Source organism: Podarcis filfolensis (assembly GCF_964270895.1).
Source record: "Podarcis filfolensis genome assembly, chromosome: 13".
In the NCBI taxonomy this organism is placed as follows: domain Eukaryota; kingdom Metazoa; phylum Chordata; class Lepidosauria; order Squamata; family Lacertidae; genus Podarcis; species Podarcis filfolensis.
In genome coordinates this window covers 11,159,501-11,180,194 of record NC_139615.1, presented here as the reverse complement: position 1 = coordinate 11,180,194, position 20,694 = coordinate 11,159,501, and the positions used below count along the sequence as shown (strand labels likewise).

Genomic DNA, 20,694 nt, shown 5'->3' with positions numbered 1-20,694 from the left:
ATAAATATAACATGTTACCAGTGTTTCTTCTCTCGAGTTTTCTTGGGCAAATGACACTGTGTTAATTACCAAGCTTACCATGCCCCCTACATAAACAAATTATTTTAAGAAATGAATGACAATTTCATGGGGACAGTAGTTCTATTAAATCATGGGTCATGTTTTGTGCGGTGCATTTTGAAGCCTCTGTACTTATTCATTTATATTATTCGTAACATCTTGATGATCACCAACCCCCACGACACCTCAATAGCCAATTAAAGCAGAGCATTTAAAAGTGCTCCAAACGGGAAATCACATGGTCACTCCATGAGAAATTCTAGGTGCAAAAACACACCTCTAACTCATTTTAAAACTGGGACATCAATATTTCTAGAATCTCATACTTGGATTGACAGGGGGCTGGGAAGGGAGAAAGGAAATGACTCACCTTGCCATAGATACTGCTCCAGGCTCAAAGGGCTTTAATACTTGACAAAGCCTTGATAGTTAAAGATCACACCAGACATGAGGCATTTTTCTATAGCTCAAACCTTCCTTACGCCAAGGGTTTACAATGTGTGCATCTCCAGATGTTTCAGGACCACAGCTTCCATCAGCTTACAATTGACCATTATTATCAAGTATGGTAGAAGCTATAGTCCAGAAACATATGGATGCTGCAACATTGCCTATCACTGCCTTACACTGATGGGCCACCCTAACAGCCTTCAGAATTACCACTTCTTACCAGAGTAAGAAAGGGATGGCACAGACATCCCCAAGCATGCCACTCTCCTTCAAACAATATATATGTGCTCTTTCAAAAGTAGCTAGACTGTATTATCCAGGGTCCCTAGATGGTTTGCACCCTTTCCATCATTGTTCCCAAGATCCAGTAAGTGTCACAGAGTGTAGGAACCCCTAGCCATAGGAAATTAGACAAGGGGGGAAAGGATGAGATTGGCTTATCTCTAAAAATTATTTTGCCCAATATGGGGCTTGAACTTATGACTCTGAGAGTATGCTCTACCAACTGAGCTAGCCTAGCAGTTTTTGGATGATGCCAGAGAGGTTTCCATGCATGCCACATTCCTTCAAACAGTACATATGTGTTGTTACTAAAGTGTCTAGACTGCATTAGTCAGGACCCGTACATTTGGATATGGTTATGACTCTCTCCTGCATTGTACCAAAGATCCAGTTAGTGGGGTGGGTAGCAATGTCTGATCAGTGTCACCTAGTTGAGAGAGTGTAGGAGGCCCCAGCAAGGTATTCTATGAAGAGGTGGTGTTTTGTTTGGGTTTGGGGTTTTTTTTTAGTTATGGGTGTCCTGCATTAGCAAGCAGATTGGGCAAGATGGCCTTAGAGATCCCTTCCTAACCTTTGATTCTGTGATGTGGCAGATATGTTTACTTCGGCAGTTCTCCTCCTGGTGATGCAACATAGAGTCCAACAACATTGCAAAAGTGATTATCTCCCCTGTAATTATTAAAATTATTATAATCAATTTACCCGGCAAAGCTCCAGAAGGCAGAATGGGAATTAAAAAATGAAAACGTAAATCTGAAATGATTTAAAGCACCCCGGTGTTCCAAAGACAGCTATGGTAAGGGAGGAGAGGTGAGGCCAGGATCTGTTATTTCAGAGAGTTTTGCTTTTCATTGTATCAATTAGATCTCTAATCATGATATTTTAGATAGCATTCGATCAGTTTTTTTGACATTGTTGAAGTTAATGAAAAGGTTAAGTACAGAATTGCCAGAGTTGGCTGCCATCAAAACCATCCTGTTCAAGTCAGACTGATGATAGTAACAATATTGTAGAGAGGCAAAGGAGAGTCCATGTGCAGAAGGATATTTGAGATCAGGATGTTGTTGCTGCTGCTTCTCCTGCTGCTTCCCAATATGGTGCCCAAAGTGCACACTGTTGTTTGCAGCAGAAATAATCCTGTGCATATTCCACATGAGTGGTATGAACAAGGGGACCTTATCATTGGTGGGATAGCATCTCATATCTTTTACACGTACCCCAAGCTTTCCTTCAATATACATCCTTCTCATGTCTTTATTGATCTCCCAGTGTAAGTAAAATGTCCTTAACATTATTTTATTTGTTATTAATACATTGATATCTGGATATCTGACAGAAAAGTACTTTGATTGCTTTGGGGAAAAGTTTTACATTTAAAAAAACAAAAACAAATGGACATTTTCTATAAGAAATATCCATGCACATACTGTAGGCTATGCCTAAACTGTTAATTAGACATCAGAAAACATTCTCCTTCACCAATTCTGGAAAGATAAAGGAGAGTAGGAGAAAGAGAAAGTGGGTAAGATAATATAAGAACTGCTCTCCAACATACAGCCAAGCAGTTAGCCAGTCATAATTTGCTGATGATTCTAAAATGTTTAGTTATTAAAAAATAACACAGATTGCAAAGCACTCCAAAATAATCTCTGCATACTGGTTGCATGAGCAGTAAAATGGCAAAGGCAATTCAATTTAAGCAAATGTAAAGTGAGGCTTATTCCAGGCTAAAAATATATATTAATTTTACTTATATACCTAAGGCATCTGAACTAGTGGTGAATGACCAGGAATGAGACCTTGGGTCATAGCAGATAACACAGTGAAAATGTGGACACAGGGTGCAGCTGTGCTAGAATTCCATTCTAGCAAACATCACTTAAGGAACTGCCAATATCATAATGCAGTTGAACTAATCTATGGTGTGACCTACACTTGGTACACTATGTACAGTTCTGGTCAATTCACCTAAGAAGGGATGGTGTAGAGCTGGAAAAAGCTCACCCGAGGCCCTTCTTCATGTGCTTCCTCCACGAGAGGTCTGGAGGGTGGCAACACAACAATGGGGCTTTTTGCTCCCCACTTATGGAATTCTCTCCCCAGGCGGGCTCAGCTGCCACCTTCGTTACATATCTTTAAGCACCTGGCAAAAACATTCTCTTCTCCCAGGCCTTGGCTAATTTAAAATCTATGCCATTTTAAACTGGAGCACTGTTTTTAGCTCATACTATGCTATATATTTCATAATTTTTATTGTAAACCGCCATATGATCCTCAGATGAAGGGTGATTAATAATAATACTAATAATAATAATACGTGACTAAACTGGCAGGCTGTACCCTCTCCTTTCAGTTCTAGATTTTATGCTCTGTTTAATTCTCCCATAAAACAGTAACTCACTTTGTTTGCAGGGTGATGACAAAGTTGTACCAACACCTCCTTGCCTTGGTGTTTGCCATTGATGAGATCAACGAGAATCCCAAGATCTTGCCCAATGTCACTCTTGGGTTCCACATCTATGATAGCTATTATGATTCAAAGATGACCTACCGAACCACTCTGGATCTGCTCTTTAAATCACGTCACTTTCTCCCCAACTACATATGTGGCATTCAGAAAAACGTAGTAGGAGTCATTGGGGGATTTGGCTCTGAGACTTCTTTGTGCATGGCAGACATCTTAGGTCTGTACAAGATTCCACAGGTAGAATATGGGAATTAAAATAATAATAATGAAATTTCACACAATAATAAACTCTCCCCCTCTCCTTCCACTAGAAACCTGCTGATTCATGAATATGGACAGGTTAAAAAGGAAGAGTAAAAGAGACTGCAGTATATAACTATATTAGAGAGGTATAACGTGGGTGAGAAGGGCAATGTTCCAAAGAATGTGTGTTTAATGCATATAATGTAAGATTGCTTGAAAATTTCCAAGCATTGGTGGCAATAGAAAGATGAAATGTAGAAAAGAGACTTCCTTGGAAGCAAAATCCAGGTTTGGGGCAAGTACTCTTTGATGAGAGAATCCCAGAAGAGATTTAAAACCACAAAACGTGCTGCACAGTAAAGCACAGAAATATAAGCGTGTAGACCTTTAAAATATGTCACTGTGAGTTTCAGAATATTCCCCTTTTCCCCCTGCATAGAAAAAGACCTCACGTTTGTTAAATTAAAAATGGTTTACTTATAAACCCTCTGAAGGTGAGGTCCATGTGCTTTTCCATACATCAGTCAGAAAACACAGGCTTAGTTACAGTTGTGAAAGTTCCTAAATTGGTATGGCCTGTTAGAGTCATGCAGTGTGAGCTTGGAGCAACCAGCTCAGACCTCTCTACATGCCAAGCTTCTCTGGGAGACTGAAGGACAACAATAGGCTTGATTACCATCCTCCAAAGGTAAAGGAGTGACCCAGCTAAACCTGGCAGGACAGCTTACTCTGCGACATTAACTCCTCCATGCATGATATGTATGTGTGGTTTATTGTCTACTTGATTGGTTGTGAGTCGCTTTGGGTTGCCCCAGGCAAGAAAAATCAACTGACAAATTTAATAAATAATAAAAAACCAAGAATGTCTCTCCCGGAGAATTATGAAATTCCCTTCCTGGGGCAAGTATGACATTATTCAGAATTGTTGACTTTCAGAGGTTAATGGAAAACAGTATTTTGTGCCATTCTGCTGCATTATGTGAATTCATCTTTGTTGCTTTTAATTTTTGCAGAGAATGATGGTGATGCTTTTTTTTTGTACAGTAGTACCTTGGATTACAAACACCTTGGGTTACAAACACTTTGGGTTACAGACTCCGCTAACCAGGAAGTAGTACCTCGGGTTAAGAACTTTGCCTCAGGATGAGAACGGAAATCGGCAGGCCCCATTAGCTAAAGTGGTACCTCAAGTTAAAAACGGACCTCCGGAATGAATTAAGTTTGCAACCAAACATACCACTGTATTTTACTGATATTTTATATGGTTTATTGTGGTAAAAGACCAAAACCATACATACTCTTCCAGAGATCTTCCAGAGTTCCCGGAAGATCTTCACAGGAGAGTTCATAGTAGATGGAGTATCAACTTCTCTCTACAATCACTATAACGGTTACAGAACAGAAGAAGAGGATCAGTGGTTTCTATTGCTCCAGTTCCACACGAAAGTTTTGTTGAATCATACGCTTAGCGGTGCCAAAAGCAGTACAGTACAGTGAGCAATGATAAATACTCCAAATACTTGGAGACAATCAATGTGTACAAATGTGATGACTCAATAATATTAAGAATGAATAGCTTCAGAAATTATTGAGCACAATTATTTGTCTGCATTTTTCTATGTTCCTAAAAAGAGTACATTTTAGTATATAGGATTTACTACTACTACTACTACTACTACTACTACTACTACTACTAGAATTTATATACTGCCGTATACCCGGAGCTCTCAGGGCAGTTCACAGAAAAGATCAACATAAAAACCACTATATAGAGAGAGTGGCAGGTGAAATATCTAGCAAGGAATGACTGTTAATAGCTTGCCTCAAATTGTGGGGAATAGTAGCTAAAGCACATTCTGACAATCTTCCCAATAAACAGATACTTATCTGGAAGTAATTGGAATGTTTACAACACTTACAACACTTATATTCAGATAAACGTGTTGTGAGTTCTTGTTTCCACTTGGACAGTTTGGTTTTTCTTTTTTCAGATTTCATATGGTTCATTTGAATCAGTCATGAATGAACAAATCAAATTCCCTTCCTTTTACCGCATGGTCCCCAATGAAGGACTTCAGTATCAAGGAATTATCCAGTTACTTTTGTATTTTGGATGGAAATGGGTTGGACTCCTCACTCCAGATAATGAAGCTGGAGAACATTTCTTGCAGGCAATTGAACCAATGCTTTACAAGAATCGGATCTGTTCAGCATTCACAGAAAAGATTTGGTACCATCTGCATGTCACTGGTAACATGTTTGATACGGTAGATGATGTGGTACGTGGATCAAAGCTCTTCACACGAGCTTTCATAATGAGCAAAGCCAATGCTGTTGTTATATATGGAGAAAGTCAATCTATTGCATGGCTGTTAAATGCTGCAAAGACAATGGTAACTCTGTTAATATATCATCCACATATTAAGTTACCTGAAGGAAAAGTGTGGATTACAACAGCTCAAATAGATTTCCCATTACATACAGTTCAAAAAAATACTGGTATTAACATACAAATGTTCCATGGTGCTCTCTCCTTTGCTATCCACTCCAAGGAGACTCACAGCTTCCAAGACTTTCTTCAGCATGTAAATCCTTATTGGGAAGATGGAGATGGCTTTATCAAAGATTTATGGGAACAAGCATTTGGTTGTTCACTTTCAAACTCCACTGCGTCAAAATACTTTTATGTCACATGTACTGGAGAGGAGATGCTGGAGAGCCTTCCTGCATCATTTTTTGAAATGAGCATGACCGGCCACAGCTACAGCATCTACAATGCTGTCTATGCTTTGGCACATGCCTTACAGATCATGTTTCCGGCTGGAGCCAACCACAAAGGAACAGAGAGTAGAGAAAGACTCTCTCATCAGAATTTGAAACCTTGGCAGGTAGGGTTTCGTGTTACAAAGTGTACAGTTTACAAAATATTCTGTGTTATGCACTGCCTTGATATATTATATAAATTGGCAATGCACTATAAGTAAAGAAAGAAACCTTGATAACTAAAAATAATTTTGTTATATCAGAGATTGGAATTAGAAAAGTTCTTATAATAATAAAAAGACTTTAGATTACATAGGCATTTCTCTTACCTACAGTTAACAGCACAAATTAGCCAAGTGGAGTGCAAATCAAACTGCCTGAAATGACCCTTGTAGCTTTCTGAAGTTTCTCAAAATCTGGTGGAGTGTCCATGAACATTTCTGGTTTCCTTGGTAATTCCAGCACACATGATACAGAGATCTAGCAAAATTCAGCGATTCCAGAAATGAAGGAAACGAAAGCCATGCACACCCTCCAATTAACAACAAAAACAACAACATCTGGCTGGGTTTCCCTAACTGCTCTGGGCGGCTCACAGCATATATCAAAACATACTAAAACATAATTTAATAATTATGTTTTCCAATAAAGGGCTGCCTTCAGGTGTCTTTTAAAAGTCAGTTAGCTGTTTATTTCCTTGATATCTGAAGGCAGGGTGTTCCACAGGGAGGGCACTAGTACTGAGAAGTCCCTCTGCTTAGTTCCCTGTAACTTCACTTCTCACAGTGAGGGAACCAGCAGAAGACCCTTGAAGGAGGAACGATGGGGGTGGAGATGCTCCTTCAGGTATACTGGGCCGTGGCCATTTAGGGCTTTAAAGGTCAGCACCAACACTTTGAATTGTGCTCGGAAATGCACTGGGAGCCAATAAAGATCCTTTAGGACCGGTGTTATATGGTCCCAGCAGCCACCCCCAGTCACCAGTCTAGCTGCCACATTCTGGATTAGTTGTAGTTTCCGAGTCACCTTCAAAGGTGGCACCACATAGAGTTTATTGCAGTAGTCCAAGCATGAGATAACCTGTGGCTCCATGGATAGCTGTGAGTCCAAAATGACCCCCAGACTGCACACCTGGTCCTTTAGAGGCACAGTTACTCCATTCAGGACCAGAGAGTCCCCCACACCTGCCCATTCCCTGACTTTGTAGACCTTGTGGTTCTCTTTTCACATAGGTCCAATCATTCCTACAGAGAATCTCGTTCAACAACAGCGCTGGTGATGAAATCACATTAAATGAATATGGAGAGTTAGCAGCTGGCTTTGATATTACAAACTTGGTCACTTTCCGAAATGGATCATATGTCAGGGTCAAAGTGGGGAGGCTGGATCCTCAGGCCCCTCCTGGCAAAGAGCTCACCATCAATGCAGACAGAATCAAATGGCATAGTGGCTTCATTCAGGTGAGAAAATAACTGCACAGGCTCTCAGATGGCAACATTCATAGTTTTCCATAAAGATGGGGTGTAAGGGAGGGAAGAAAGCAGTTCTTCACTTAATGTATAATTAAGTTTGTTATACACTGGAGGAGAAAAGAAAGTTTTCAAGAATAAGATGAAAATCTTATCTATGTTGAAAATTCATAAATAGATGGACAGTGTTTTAGTGGCGAGAATGTCTATTTGAAAGAGTCGAAACAAAACAAAAAAATTCCTTCCAGTAGCACCTTAGAGACAAACTAAGTTTGTTATTGGTATAAGCCTTTGTGTGCATGCACACTTCTTCAATCTAAGGTTTGTCTCTAAGGTGCTACTGGAAGGATTTTTTATATCTTGTTTTGACTACAGCAGACCAACACGGCTACCTACCTGTTATTTGAAAGAGTAACTTTACTTGTTTTCTGGCCCCAATTCAAAGCGTGGTTTTGGACCTATAAAGCCTTAAACAGCTCAGGACCGCTATACCTGAAGGACCGCCTCTCTCTATATGAACCTACCCAGACCCTGAACCATTTCATCTGTCTCTTCCACAAGAAGTCTAGAGGGAGGAGACACGGGAGTGGGCCTTTTGGGCAGTGGCTCTCCAAATGTGAAATGTTCTCTCCAGGTAGATTTGACTGGCCCCTTCATTGTACACCTTTAGGCACCATTTCCAGGAGCTACCAACCCCATCCAGTTCATTATACCCTCCAGATACCTTTCTTTATTTCAATGGATTAGAGAGTGTGTCATCAGCATACTGATGATACCATGCTCCATGACACCTGCCAACAGTTTCACATACATGCTAAATAACATAGGAGATAAACTGGACCTTCATGGGACACCACATCCTAAAGACTATGAAGCCAAAAAAATATCTCCTAGAACTACTCTCTCATAATGACCCTTCAGGTAGGAAACGAACTGCTATGCTACATTACCTCCAATTCCCAACATCTTGAGGACTTCTAGGAGGAAAGATGGCTACTGCTGAACACTCCATCAACAGAGATAATTGTGTGGTGATTAAAGATAGCCAAATCGTAATTCTTGGTTATCATACTCTCTCATTGAAGATAGAGGGATCAAGGGGATTAATCTCTAATGCTCTGAGGAAAGCTTCTCTTCACTCCAGAGACGCAAAGTATTTTGACAGGGGGAGTGACTTGGAGTGAGGAACCACAGTTGTGGGCACCAGGTCAGCAAAACCTCCCCCTTTTTTTTACTGCTTTTGTGATGATGAATTACAAATGAGGTGATCTGTCTGCCAATCAAACTTTCACCTGGAAAGCGAACTAACTGCTGGTGTAAGAAGAAATATTTATTAGGCAAAAACCAAAACAATTGTTTGCGACTGAGGAAGATTAACAACAGGTAAGAGTGCTCTGGTTCCTAAGAATATTCATTTTATATTATAACTCTCTGTCCTTTTTGTGGAGTGCTGGCTGCAAAAGTGAAGCTAAATTCCTTAAATGTGGGAAGGAATGTACTTCTTTGTTAAAGAGACATGACACGTTTCTTCAAGGCAGAGACTGTTAAGGTGGAAACGAACAGAAACCATTATGGTGAAAATGCTATCAAGATCTGCCAAAACATGAGAGTGGAATGGGAAAATGGTGGTAGCAGATTATGAAATGGAGAGGACATCCACACAGGTACCTGGAGCAGCAAAACAGACAAACAATGGAGTTGTGATGCTTGAGAAGTGGAATGAAACCATTGACAAAGACATAAAAAAAAATATCTTGAGATGGCAGAGACAGAGCTGAGAGAGAAAGGATCCTGCGTGCAATCTGGGGATATTTTTTTTTATGCTTGATGATTTATTGTGTTTTGATATCTGTTGGAAGCTGCCCAGAGTGGCTGGGGCAACCCCGTCAGATCGGCAGGGTACAAATATTAAATTTTTTATTAGTAGTATTATGGATTAGGAGGAAAGAATCTATCAAAATTCTTGTGATGCAGTTGAAAAACAAATGGATGAAATCGAAATGGAAGGAGTCTCTTTTCTCTCTTTTTAAACTAGGATGGAAAATCATGGCAAACGGGAAATGGAAGATATGGAACTGGGTGCGAATTAATGAAAATACAAGTTAATAACTATGGATTATTATCCTAATAAGGGATGTTGGATTATTATTATTATTATTTTGGAGATAAAGTTGACATACTGGACTGGACACTTAGCAATAATAGCAATTGGACTTTTAGACTTTTGGTATGGAAAAAAATGAATGAACTTGAGGCTCATGGGATTGAAGACTGGGGAAACATCACCTAGTAGAACAAGGAACAGCTAGATATTACCCTGGAATACAGCTATATACCATCTTGGAGTGAACACTTTGAATATTTTGAATACCTTTTTAATATATAATTGACAGACAGAGAATTGGAAGTCATATTTATTTAATTTCTATTTCTCTCTTTTCTATTCTATTTTTTAAAAAATCTTTTTCCCCCTTTCAGCCTTTTCTCTTTTCCTTTTTTGCTTATCTACAGTGGTACCTCGGGTTAAGAACTTAATTCTTTCCGGAGGTCTGTTCTTAACCTGAAACTGTTCTTAACCTGAAGCACCACTTTAGCTAATGGGGCCTCCCGCTGCCACTGCGCTGCCGGAGCACGATTTCTGTTCTCATCCTGAAGCAAAGTTCTTAACCCGAGGTACTATTTCTGGGTTAGCGGAGTCTGTAACCTGAAGCGTATGTAACCTGAAGCGTATGTAACCTGAGGTACCACTATACTTTGCATTTGCTTGTGGGTTGTGTTTTTTGTTTTGTTTTGTTTATTTTTTGTTTTGGATGTTCTCTACTCTGGTACACTCAGGAAGGAGATGGATGGCAGGTGAAATACATTGTATGAGAGGCAGGGGATGGAAGATCTGCCAAGGTGGGAGCCTGGGAGAAAAAAGCGAAGCTCCTAGGTTACAGCTAGAAAGGTCCACCCCCTTTTATGAGAGACAAGGGTTAAGATCTATCTTTGGGAGAGGGCTTTACATTCCCCCTCCTCTTTCTCTTTCTCTTTTCTTTTTCTCCCCCCCCCCTTTTTCATTTATGTAGATTGCTTTTTTATTGTATTCTATGTAGAAAGGTGTTTTGTTTTTTTAATGCAAATCCCACCATCTAGAGTCACATCAAAATAGCACCTAGTGAAATTCATGAATCAAATGGCAGTAATCCCATAGTCACACCTGCTAAACTTGCTTGCTATTGGGCAAAACAAATTCAAATTTTGTGGTCTTTTCACAACCTCCCACATGGCCATATTGCTGCCGTCAGCTGACCACATAGGTGAGGGATATCCACCGCCCCAGATTTTCTGCAGCCGTGCCAGGCCACAACCAGTGCTATCAGATGAATATAGTAAGTGGACTTTTTAAATAATAATAAATAATAATAATAATAATAATAATAATAATAATAATAATAATAATAATTTATTTATATCCCGCTCTCCCCAGCCGAAGCCAGGCTCAGGGTGGCTAACAACAGTAAAAATAACACAGTTTACATAAAATCATAATCAATTAATTGAAATACATTCTAAAATCAATTCAGATTCGAATTAATGGCAACCATTGGGCTAGAGTTCTATGAGGGTTACAGAAGGCCTGATGGAACACCTCTGTTTTGCAGGCCCTGTGGAAAGATATCAAGTCCCGCAGGGCCCTAGTCTCTTGTGACAGAGGGTTCCATCAGACTCCACTTCATGAGTCACCTGTGTACATATGGATTATCTATTCCACAATATTGGCCCTCCTATTTACTGATAGATCACCTTATGTTATATTAATTTAAACATTTTCTTAATATTAACCTTCTCCCATATCTTTGGATAGGAACCACCACTTTCAATATGTAATGCCAATTGCCGTCCTGGTTATGGGAAGAAAAAGAAGGAGGGGGAGAAGTTTTGCTGTTATGATTGTGATCCATGTCCACATGAGATGTTCTCAAATGACAAGGGTGAGAGATGCCGTGTTAGCATATACTATACAATTTATGTTAGTATATTCTGGGCAGATCCATGCCCACATGAGACGTTCTCAAATGAGAAATGTGGGAGATAGCATGTAAAGATATACAAAACAATACAATTTATTTTAGTAAGCACTGCACTCCTTGACAATTTTGTTGTTTAATTTCTGGAGGAGGGAAGACTTAAATTATGGCTTGATGTGTTGTCCTTATTGTTTATAGATAACATCAATATAATGTTATCTTTCTAGAATACACTCTTCAAGATTGTATCTTCACTTTTTTTAAAGAATATATTTTAGAAAGGTGGGTGATGATTTTACCACCAACATTGACTAATTTACAGTGGAATAAAAGTGGTGGCCCCTTCTCTAAAAACAAGGCTTTTGGGGGAGATGGTAAAAGTCCTTTCAAAAGCACCTTTCTGTGGCGAATATTTCAGCAACAATATTTCTCTTGTTTAACTATGCAGTATCTGTGGTCCTGAGAAAAACAGAAAAGCACCACTAAAAGCATACAGCTTATCCACATTTGCCACGTGAGTTGATTTTGTAAGCATCTAGGGCAAAAGCATTCATGACTAATTGCCTAAATTCAATAAAACGTGCAGAGATTGACTCACTCTTTAGTCAAAACAGCGCCCAGCAGAATTTGATTATAGTGTTTAAATTTAGTGCTTACAATGCAATTCACTCCCCTCTCGGAGTGAATAGTCAACAATCATTAGTCAGTTTAAATGCTTTACATGCAGTAATCACAGATCTCAGGCATCAATCAGCAGAAGCAAATACAGGCAAGGTATTCTTTGTTACAAAATAGAATCCATATCTTCAAGCACTGAGCTCCAGCGTGATGCATGTCGTCAGTTGCATGGTTCAAACAGAAGAGAGAGAGAGGATCAGAAAACAAACCATACTTCCTCACTTCTTGGAGAAGTGATATCACGGAGTCGTTTCTATAAATTTACAGCTCTGTAGTTCTCTTACTTACTGGCAATAGTGTACAGTTGTTTGGCTGCATAAAATCTCCTGTACTTCAGATAACAACATTCTTTAGCATAATCATGGTTTTTAAAAATGATTGTACATTGTATTTTCAGAGAACGAAATATGTGCCAGGTGCCCTGCAGGTCAGTATCCAAATGAAGGCCAGGATCAATGCATTCCAAAGACAGCAAACTTCCTGGGCTTTGATGAAACATTGGCCATCGTTTCAACTTTCTGTGCACATTTCTTCTCTCTGATCACAATTCTTGTGCTTAGCATCTTCATTAAGCACAGGGACACTGCCATAGTCAAAGCCAACAATAGAACCCTAACCTATATTCTTCTACTCTGCCTCCTCTTGTGTTTCCTCTGCACTTTGATGTTCATTGGAAAACCAAGGTGGGTGACCTGTCTTCTCCGACAAACAAGTTTTGGCATCATTTTCTCTGTGGCCCTCTCCAGCATCTTGGCCAAAACCGTATCGGTGGTTTTGGCATTCATTGCTACCAAGCCAGGGTCCAGGATCAGGAGATGGGTAGGCAAAAAGCTGGCTTATTCCATTGTCTTTTCCTGCTCCATTGTTCAAGTAGGAATCTGTGTCTTATGGCTGGCAACCTCTCCCCCATTCCCAGATGTGGACATGCACTCAATGAATGAAGAAATTATAATATTATGTAACGAAGGGTCAGTTCCCATGTTCTATTGTGTTTTGGGCTACATGGGCTTCCTGGCCACTGTCAGCTTCACTGTGGCCTTCTTAGCCAGGAAGTTGCCTGACAGTTTCAATGAAGCCAAGTTCATCACCTTCAGCATGCTGGTTTTCTGCAGTGTTTGGCTCTCCTTTATTCCAACGTACCTGAGCACCAGAGGAAAATACATGGTGGCTGTGGAGATCTTCTCCATCTTGGCTTCCAGTGCTGGGCTGCTGGCTTGCCTCTTTTTCCCTAAATGCTACATTATTGTGATGAGGCCTGAGCTGAATAACAGAGAACAGCTGATACGGAGCAAAGCATAAATGACAGAAGAGATTGTAATTTATGTTGGGAGTTAGGCTCTGTAATCTTTCTGGCTAGTAATAACAATAATAATAATTTATTATTTGTACCCCGCCCATCTGGCTGGGTTTCCCCAGCCACTCTGGGCGGCTTCCAACAAAGATGAAAGATACACTAAAATGTCACATATTAAAAACTTCCCTGAACAGGGCTGCCTTCAGATGTGGTGGTCAAAATAACAGAAAAGCTTATCTTATCATTTATGTTCTTGGGATCCAGCATAGTTACATATGATGTGGAAATGAATTGGGTTACTCTAATCCCTTACTCTAATTTTCTGGCATCCACTTTCCCAATAGGTTCTGAAACTCCTGAGCAGATGCTGGGGTGCGTCAGAAACTGCAGATAGAGGAAAGGGGAAAGGGAACTTTGTAAGCTGCCTTATGTTGAGTGAGAGCATTGCTCAATGTATCCGAGCCATGCACGAGACTCAACCAAGTCTCCGTCCAAATTATGGAAGAACTTGGGCAGTTTGGGTTATATGATCTGTGGCTGTTAGAAAGGAATATCAGGCAAGAAGTGGAGGCAGGCACTAGCCTGGGGAAATTGTGTATAGTCTGAGACCTATCTGTTCCTCAGGTATGTCTTCCCCAGAGAAAGCAAAAGCCTTGTGCCATCTAATATAATAATAATAATAATAATAATAATAATAATAATAATAATAATAATAAAAATAATAATTATAATTTATACCCCGCCCTCCCCAGCCAAGGCCGAGCTCAGAGCGGCTTACAAGCAATAATAAAAACAAGTTGAATGATTACAACTTAAATATGCTAAAGAGCTAGGACCCTCCCTTTCTCTGCTCATCTCATCATTTTTTTATATTTCCATAATTATTATTTCTTTGAAACTTTTCCTACCATTGGGTAAAAATACAAAAGAGGGTCAGCTATAATTTGAACTACAGTGGTGCCTCGCAAGACAAAAATAATCCATTCCGCGAGTCTCTTCGTCTAGCGGTTTTTTCGTCTTGCGAAGCAACCCTATTAGCGGCTTAGCGGATTAGCGCTATTAGCGGTTTAGCGGCCTAGCTGCTATTAAAGGCTTAGCGGCTTAGCGGCTAAAAGGCTATTAGCGGCTTAGCGGCTTAGAAAAGGGGGGGGAGCGAAAAAAATCGCAAGACTCGCAAGACGTTTCCATCTTGTGAAGCAAGCCCATAGGGAAATTCATCTTGCGAAGCGCATAGAAAAACGGAAAACCCTTTCGTCTAGCGGGTTTTTCGTCTTGTGAGGCATTCGTCTTGCGGGGCACCACTGTAATGGGAACCTAAACAGAACTCTACTATTTGCCAAAAAGTTGAGAAATAAGGTATATATAAGTAGCACTGTGAGGCAGAGTCGGTTTCCTTTAAAGAACAAATCTAGCCACTGTTAAGTGGGAAGGGTTTTTCTATATTTGTTTGTTCTTTGCTCTAACTATTCAACTGTTTCAAAATAAAATTCTATCTTAAAAGATCTCTTCACAGTCAATGTTTCTATAGCTGCCTTACACACACACACACACATAATCTTAAAACTTCAAGGATAAACTGGGACTTGTATGCTTCTGTAATCTTATACCTGTATTGAGATGGGGCTGGAAAGGGAGTCAGGAAGTGACTCACCTTCCCATGAACACTGCTTCAGGCTCAGAGGGCTCAAATAGTTGACAAAGCCCTGACAGTTCAGCATGACACCAGACACGAGGCATTTTTTCAACAGCCCAAACCTTCCTTATACCAAGGGTACCCAATCTGTTGCCCTCCAGATGTTGCTGGATTACAGCTCACATCAGCTTACAATTGGTTATTATTGTCATGGATGATGAAAGCTGTAATCCATCTGGAGGGGAAAATACTGCCTATCACTGCCTGACAGTGATAGACCACCTAGTCTTTGGAATTACTACTCCTTACAAGAGTAAAAGACGGATGGCACTATTGTTCCCAAGCATGCCACTCTGCTTCAGACAGTACATATGCATTCTTTCAAAAGTATTGGGACAGTAATATCCAGGGTCTCTATATCCTGATATGGTTTGGACCCTTTCCATCATTGTTTCCAAGATCCAGCAGCTGGAATAAATGTTACATATGACTGTGAGCGTAAGGGCCAATAGCAGTAGGAAATTAGACAAATGGGGAAAGGATGCACCTCTAAACACATTCTGATAGAGGAATTTTTAGGACAAAGATGGATGCCTGCCTACAGGTGGGGCGTTTTTATTTTTGTTTGTAGTTATGGATGCCCTGCATTAGCAAGGAGACTGGACTTGATGACCTTAGACACCTCTTCTAAATCTCTGATTCTGTGATGTGACCGATATGTTTACTTTGGAAATCTTCCCATTCCTGATGCAACATAGAGTCCAAAAACATAGCACAAAAGGTTATCTGCCCTGTAATTATTAAAATTACTATAATTAATTCACCTGGAAAAGCTCCAGAAGGTAGAATGAAAAATAAAGAATCAAAAACTAAATCTGAAATGATGAAAAGCACCCCAGTGTTCCATTCACTGCTATGGTAAGGGAGGAGAGAGGAGGCCAGGCTCTGTTATTTCAGTTAGTTCAGTTTCCCTCTTTCATTGTATAGGTCAAGTTTCAAATCACTCTAGATTATTTAACATTCAATTCCTTTTTTTGGTAACAGCGAAAGTGGATTCCTGACCCTTTAATTGGCAACAGAATTGCCAAAGTCGGCTGTCACCAAATACATCCTGTTCAAGTCAGGCTGATGATAGTAACAATATAGTAGAGAGTAGAAGGATATTTGTGATGAGGATGTTGTTGCTGCTGCTTCTCCTACTGCTTCCCAATATGGTGCCCCAAGTGCACACTGTTGTTTGCAGCAGAAATAACCCTGTGCATATTGCACATGAGTGGTATGAAGCAGGTGACCTTATCATTGGTGGGATAGTGTCTCATATCCTTTACGTATTCCCCAGCATTTCCTTCCATCAACACCCATCTCACAACTTTATTGACAATCCAGTGTAAGTAAATGGACCTTAAGATTATTTCTTTTATTCCTTAGACATTTATATCCACCTAGAAAGTACTTTTGCTTTGGAAAAAATATTTTTAATTTATTTTAAAAAAACAGTCGTATGAATTTATAAGAATATTTTATTCTTGGTTCAGAGTAAAGAGGAGATGCACCATAACCTGCTTCAAGTTGGACAGTATGTCTCTATTATCCAGTGAAGCATAGATAACTCACTGAACTTCCCCAGTCAAAGAGGCAGAATTAGGGTTGTGTGAGCAGTGTATACACATCAGAGTCAGAGCCATGGGAGCACTGCCTCAAAGCTGGGTCAGCCAGGCACTGGGCTTGAGTAGAGAGCCATGAGTATCTGACAAGGTCCTGGAGTCCTTCTGCCTCCTTCACAAAGCCTAGTTAGCAATTTTTCAGCTTTGAGAATTAGATGGAAGGATTCTAGGACCCTGCCAGAGCCTTGTGGCTCCTTCCTAAGGGAAGGCAATGCAAGGTCTACGTGGGTGCAAATTTTCAGCCTTGCAATAGGCGTCATAGTACCCAAGTCTGCCACTGCCAGTCAATCCTATAAAGCTCCATTTAAAAAGCCAAGACAGCCAAGGGTCAAGAGGTCAGTTTGACAACTTCATTTCTTCAAGCACATTCACTGCATCCTCTGGCCACAATAATCAAAACTGTTCCAGCACAAATGGAACAGAGAGTGCACTGCATACCATTTGACAGGCTCCAGTTGTATCATGCAGTTCTGTCTGAGACTGATTCCGTCTCTAAAGTGCTTCCAAAGACGTAGCAGCAGGCTGCCAACGTTATAATAGAAATGCTCTCTTGGCCAGATGACAAAAGAATATTCAACACTGAAAAGCTCTTCCTGATAGCTGGTTGTGGACGCAGTGCTGGTAAAGATGAAGATATGAAACTTCAACCGTGTTTGAGCTGATGCAGTTTCAGATCACCATCACTTGTTCTCTAGCCATTGATCCTCCTGCCCACAGTAATACATCATGGCAACTTTTGGGTTCAAATCTCCATTTTCTGGGTCACCTGCAACTTAGGCACTTTTGTGAGTATCCAAGGGGAGAGAGGAGAGCTATGAAGCCCAGCTTGAGCTGCTTTAGTGAAGGATGGTACAAAATGGAAGCCATGTCTAAAGTACATTGCAAACAATCCGGGATACATTTTAAATACGCTTAGTAATAATGGGAGGAGAGCCCTTTTACCATCATCACTGCTAGATCATCACTGGGCATTCTTCATATTCAAAATGGCAGCTGCCAATTCCTTTATTTAATATCATACCATTTCTATTGCTAGGGACAGCTATGTACTGGCAAAGGGATATTGAACTGATTTCAATAATTGTAGCGTAGCCATGTGGCACAGTTCTTGTTTCTAGTGATAAAGAGCAACATGGTTAAAAAACCTGAAGCTTCATAAGTGAAGATCTCTTCTCAACCTATGTGTTCAGACAAATAAAAAATCTGACTTGGATGGAGGAGACATCCCAACATTAACTCTAAAAGCACAAAGCAATTTGAATATTTACAAGAATATTTAACAGACGCAGTTGAATCTCTGACATCTTGATGCTGTGCACTGTTTTATTCCCCATAAAATAGTAACACACTTTATTTGTAGGGTGATTAGAAAGTTCTACCAACACATCCTCGCCTTGGTGTTTGCTGTTGATGAAATCAATGGGAATCCCAAGATCTTGCCCAATGCCACACTTGGATTCCACATCTATGATAGCTGTTCTGATTCAAGGATGACCTACCAAAACACTCTGGATCTGCTCTTTAAATCACATCACTTTGTCCCCAACTACATATGTGGAATTCAGAAAAAAGTAGTAGGAGTCATTGGGGGACTTAGCTCTCACACCTCCTCATCCATGGCAGATGTCTTAGGTCTTTACAAAATTCCACAGGTACATAATATAGATATGTCATTCCGTAGTTCACTCTACAGTCCTTCAACTAGGAAGCTGTTGATTCATAAGTATCAAGTCAAAAAAGGAAAATTGTTGCAATATATCAATATATTTGAGGAGGTTAGTACGCGCATAAACCAACTTTTATGAGAGAGCCATGTTCCCAAAGATGTGTTTAATATATTTAGTGGAGGATTGGGCTCACATTATTTCAGTCCTGCAAGCATTGTCCTAGCTGTCTGAAAACTACCAATCCCAATTCAAGCTGTTGATAATCGCTTGCACAGGCATAAATAACTCAAGATAAGAATGGCCCTCTCCCTAGGAATCATGAAATTCCCACCTTGTGGAAGTGTGATGTTAGGGAAGTTTTTAATGTTTGATGCTGTACTGTTTTTAATATTCAGTTGGAAGCCGCCCAGAGTGGCTGGGGAGACCCAGCCAGATGGGCGGGGTATAAATAATAAATTATTTTTCTGGCATTTGGGGAGAGAAAAATAGTAGTACCATTTTTGTGTTGTTCTGCTACATTACTGAACTTCATTTTAATTGCCTTAATTTCTGCTGGTATTTTGAGTCATTATATAGGATATGGTTTATTGTTGTTCACAGAAGAATAAAACATATTATATTCAAGAAACCTATAGAAGAACTCCCATGAGAGTTCTTAGTACATAAACCTTCAAAGTCTCTCTAAAAGAGCTTTAAAGGTTATAGGCCAAAAGAACATGATCAATGGTTCGTCTCCCTCCATTTCCACAACTGAAGTTTTGTTGATGTATCCAAGCCGTATGTGGAAATGAGCAGGGATAAATGCTCTCCTGACTTTGCCACAATACATGTCTACAAGTATGCGACTGTGATGACACCACAGTAATAGAAATTAATATCCACATAAATAAATGAGCAAGATTGTTTGTTTTGTGCATTTTTCTAGGTAAATGGGAGGGTGGCCCTTTCTCTAAGATTAGAAAAGATGGAATGCATAGGATTTATATTAGATAAATGAGTGTGTTGTGAATTCTTGTTTCCACATGGAAAAGTTTGGCTTTTTTCTTTCTCAGATTTCATATGGTTCATTTGAACCGGCCATAAATGATCACATCAAATTTGCTTCCTTTTATCGCATGGTCCCCAATGAAGATCTTCAGTACAAGGGAATTATCCAGTTACTTCTGCATTTCAGATGGAAATGGGTTGGGCTCATGACTCCAGCTAATGAAGCTGGAGATCAGTTCTTGCAGACCATTGAACCAATGCTTTTCAAGAATGGAATCTGTTCAGCGTTCACAGAAAGAACAGAAAACTCTTTGCATTTCAGCGGTAACGTATTTGATATAGTGGATCAATCAAAGCTTTTCTCGCAAAATTTCATGAAAAGCAAAGCAAATGCAGTTGTTATATATGGAGAAAGTACATCTATTATATGGCTTACAGGTGTTATAATTCCAAAGATTATGATTCGGCTAATTCTTCAGCAATTTGCGGGGAAAGAACCTGAATGGAAAGTATGGATTACAGCAGCCCAAATAGATTTCATATCAAATCAAATTTTCAGTAAAGTTATTGACATTAATATACAAATGCTCCAAGGTGCTATCTCCATTACGATTCACTCCAAGGAGATTCAAGACTTCTCAAACTTTCTGCAGGATGTAAAGCCTTCTGGACAAGATGAAGATGGTTTTATCAAGCATTTCTGGGAACAATCGTTTGGTTGTTCACTTTCAAACGCTACTGTTATGGCAGGCATTATGGGTACATGTACTGGAGAGGAATTGCTGGAGAACCTCCCTACACCATATTTTGAAATGAGCATGACCGGCCACAGCTACAGTATCTATAATGCTGTCTATGCTCTGGCACATGCCTTACATATTAGGTGCTCATCTGAAGCCATCTGCAAAAGGACAATTGACGGAAACAGACTCTTTCTTCAGAACCTAGAGCCTTGGCAGGTAGCGTTTCCTGTTACAAAGTCTTTACTATATAACATGCTCAGTGTTGTGCACTCCATTGATGTACG

The 20,694-nt window shown here is 39.9% G+C and overlaps 1 protein-coding gene across 1 annotated transcript; it reads left to right on the top strand.

Moving 5' to 3' along the window:
- Window positions 1–1,886: 1,886 nt before the first annotated feature.
- On the top strand, window positions 1,887–13,721 carry LOC310747316 (vomeronasal type-2 receptor 26-like; the record flags this gene model as incomplete). Its single annotated transcript, XM_083581682.1, has 6 exons — window positions 1,887–2,062; window positions 3,205–3,496; window positions 5,494–5,895; window positions 7,498–7,725; window positions 11,582–11,708; window positions 12,820–13,721. The coding sequence occupies 6 exons, from the start codon at window positions 1,887–1,889 to the stop codon at window positions 13,719–13,721; spliced, it is 2,127 nt and encodes a 708-aa protein (XP_083437808.1).
- Between the last annotated feature and the right edge of the window lie 6,973 nt (window positions 13,722–20,694).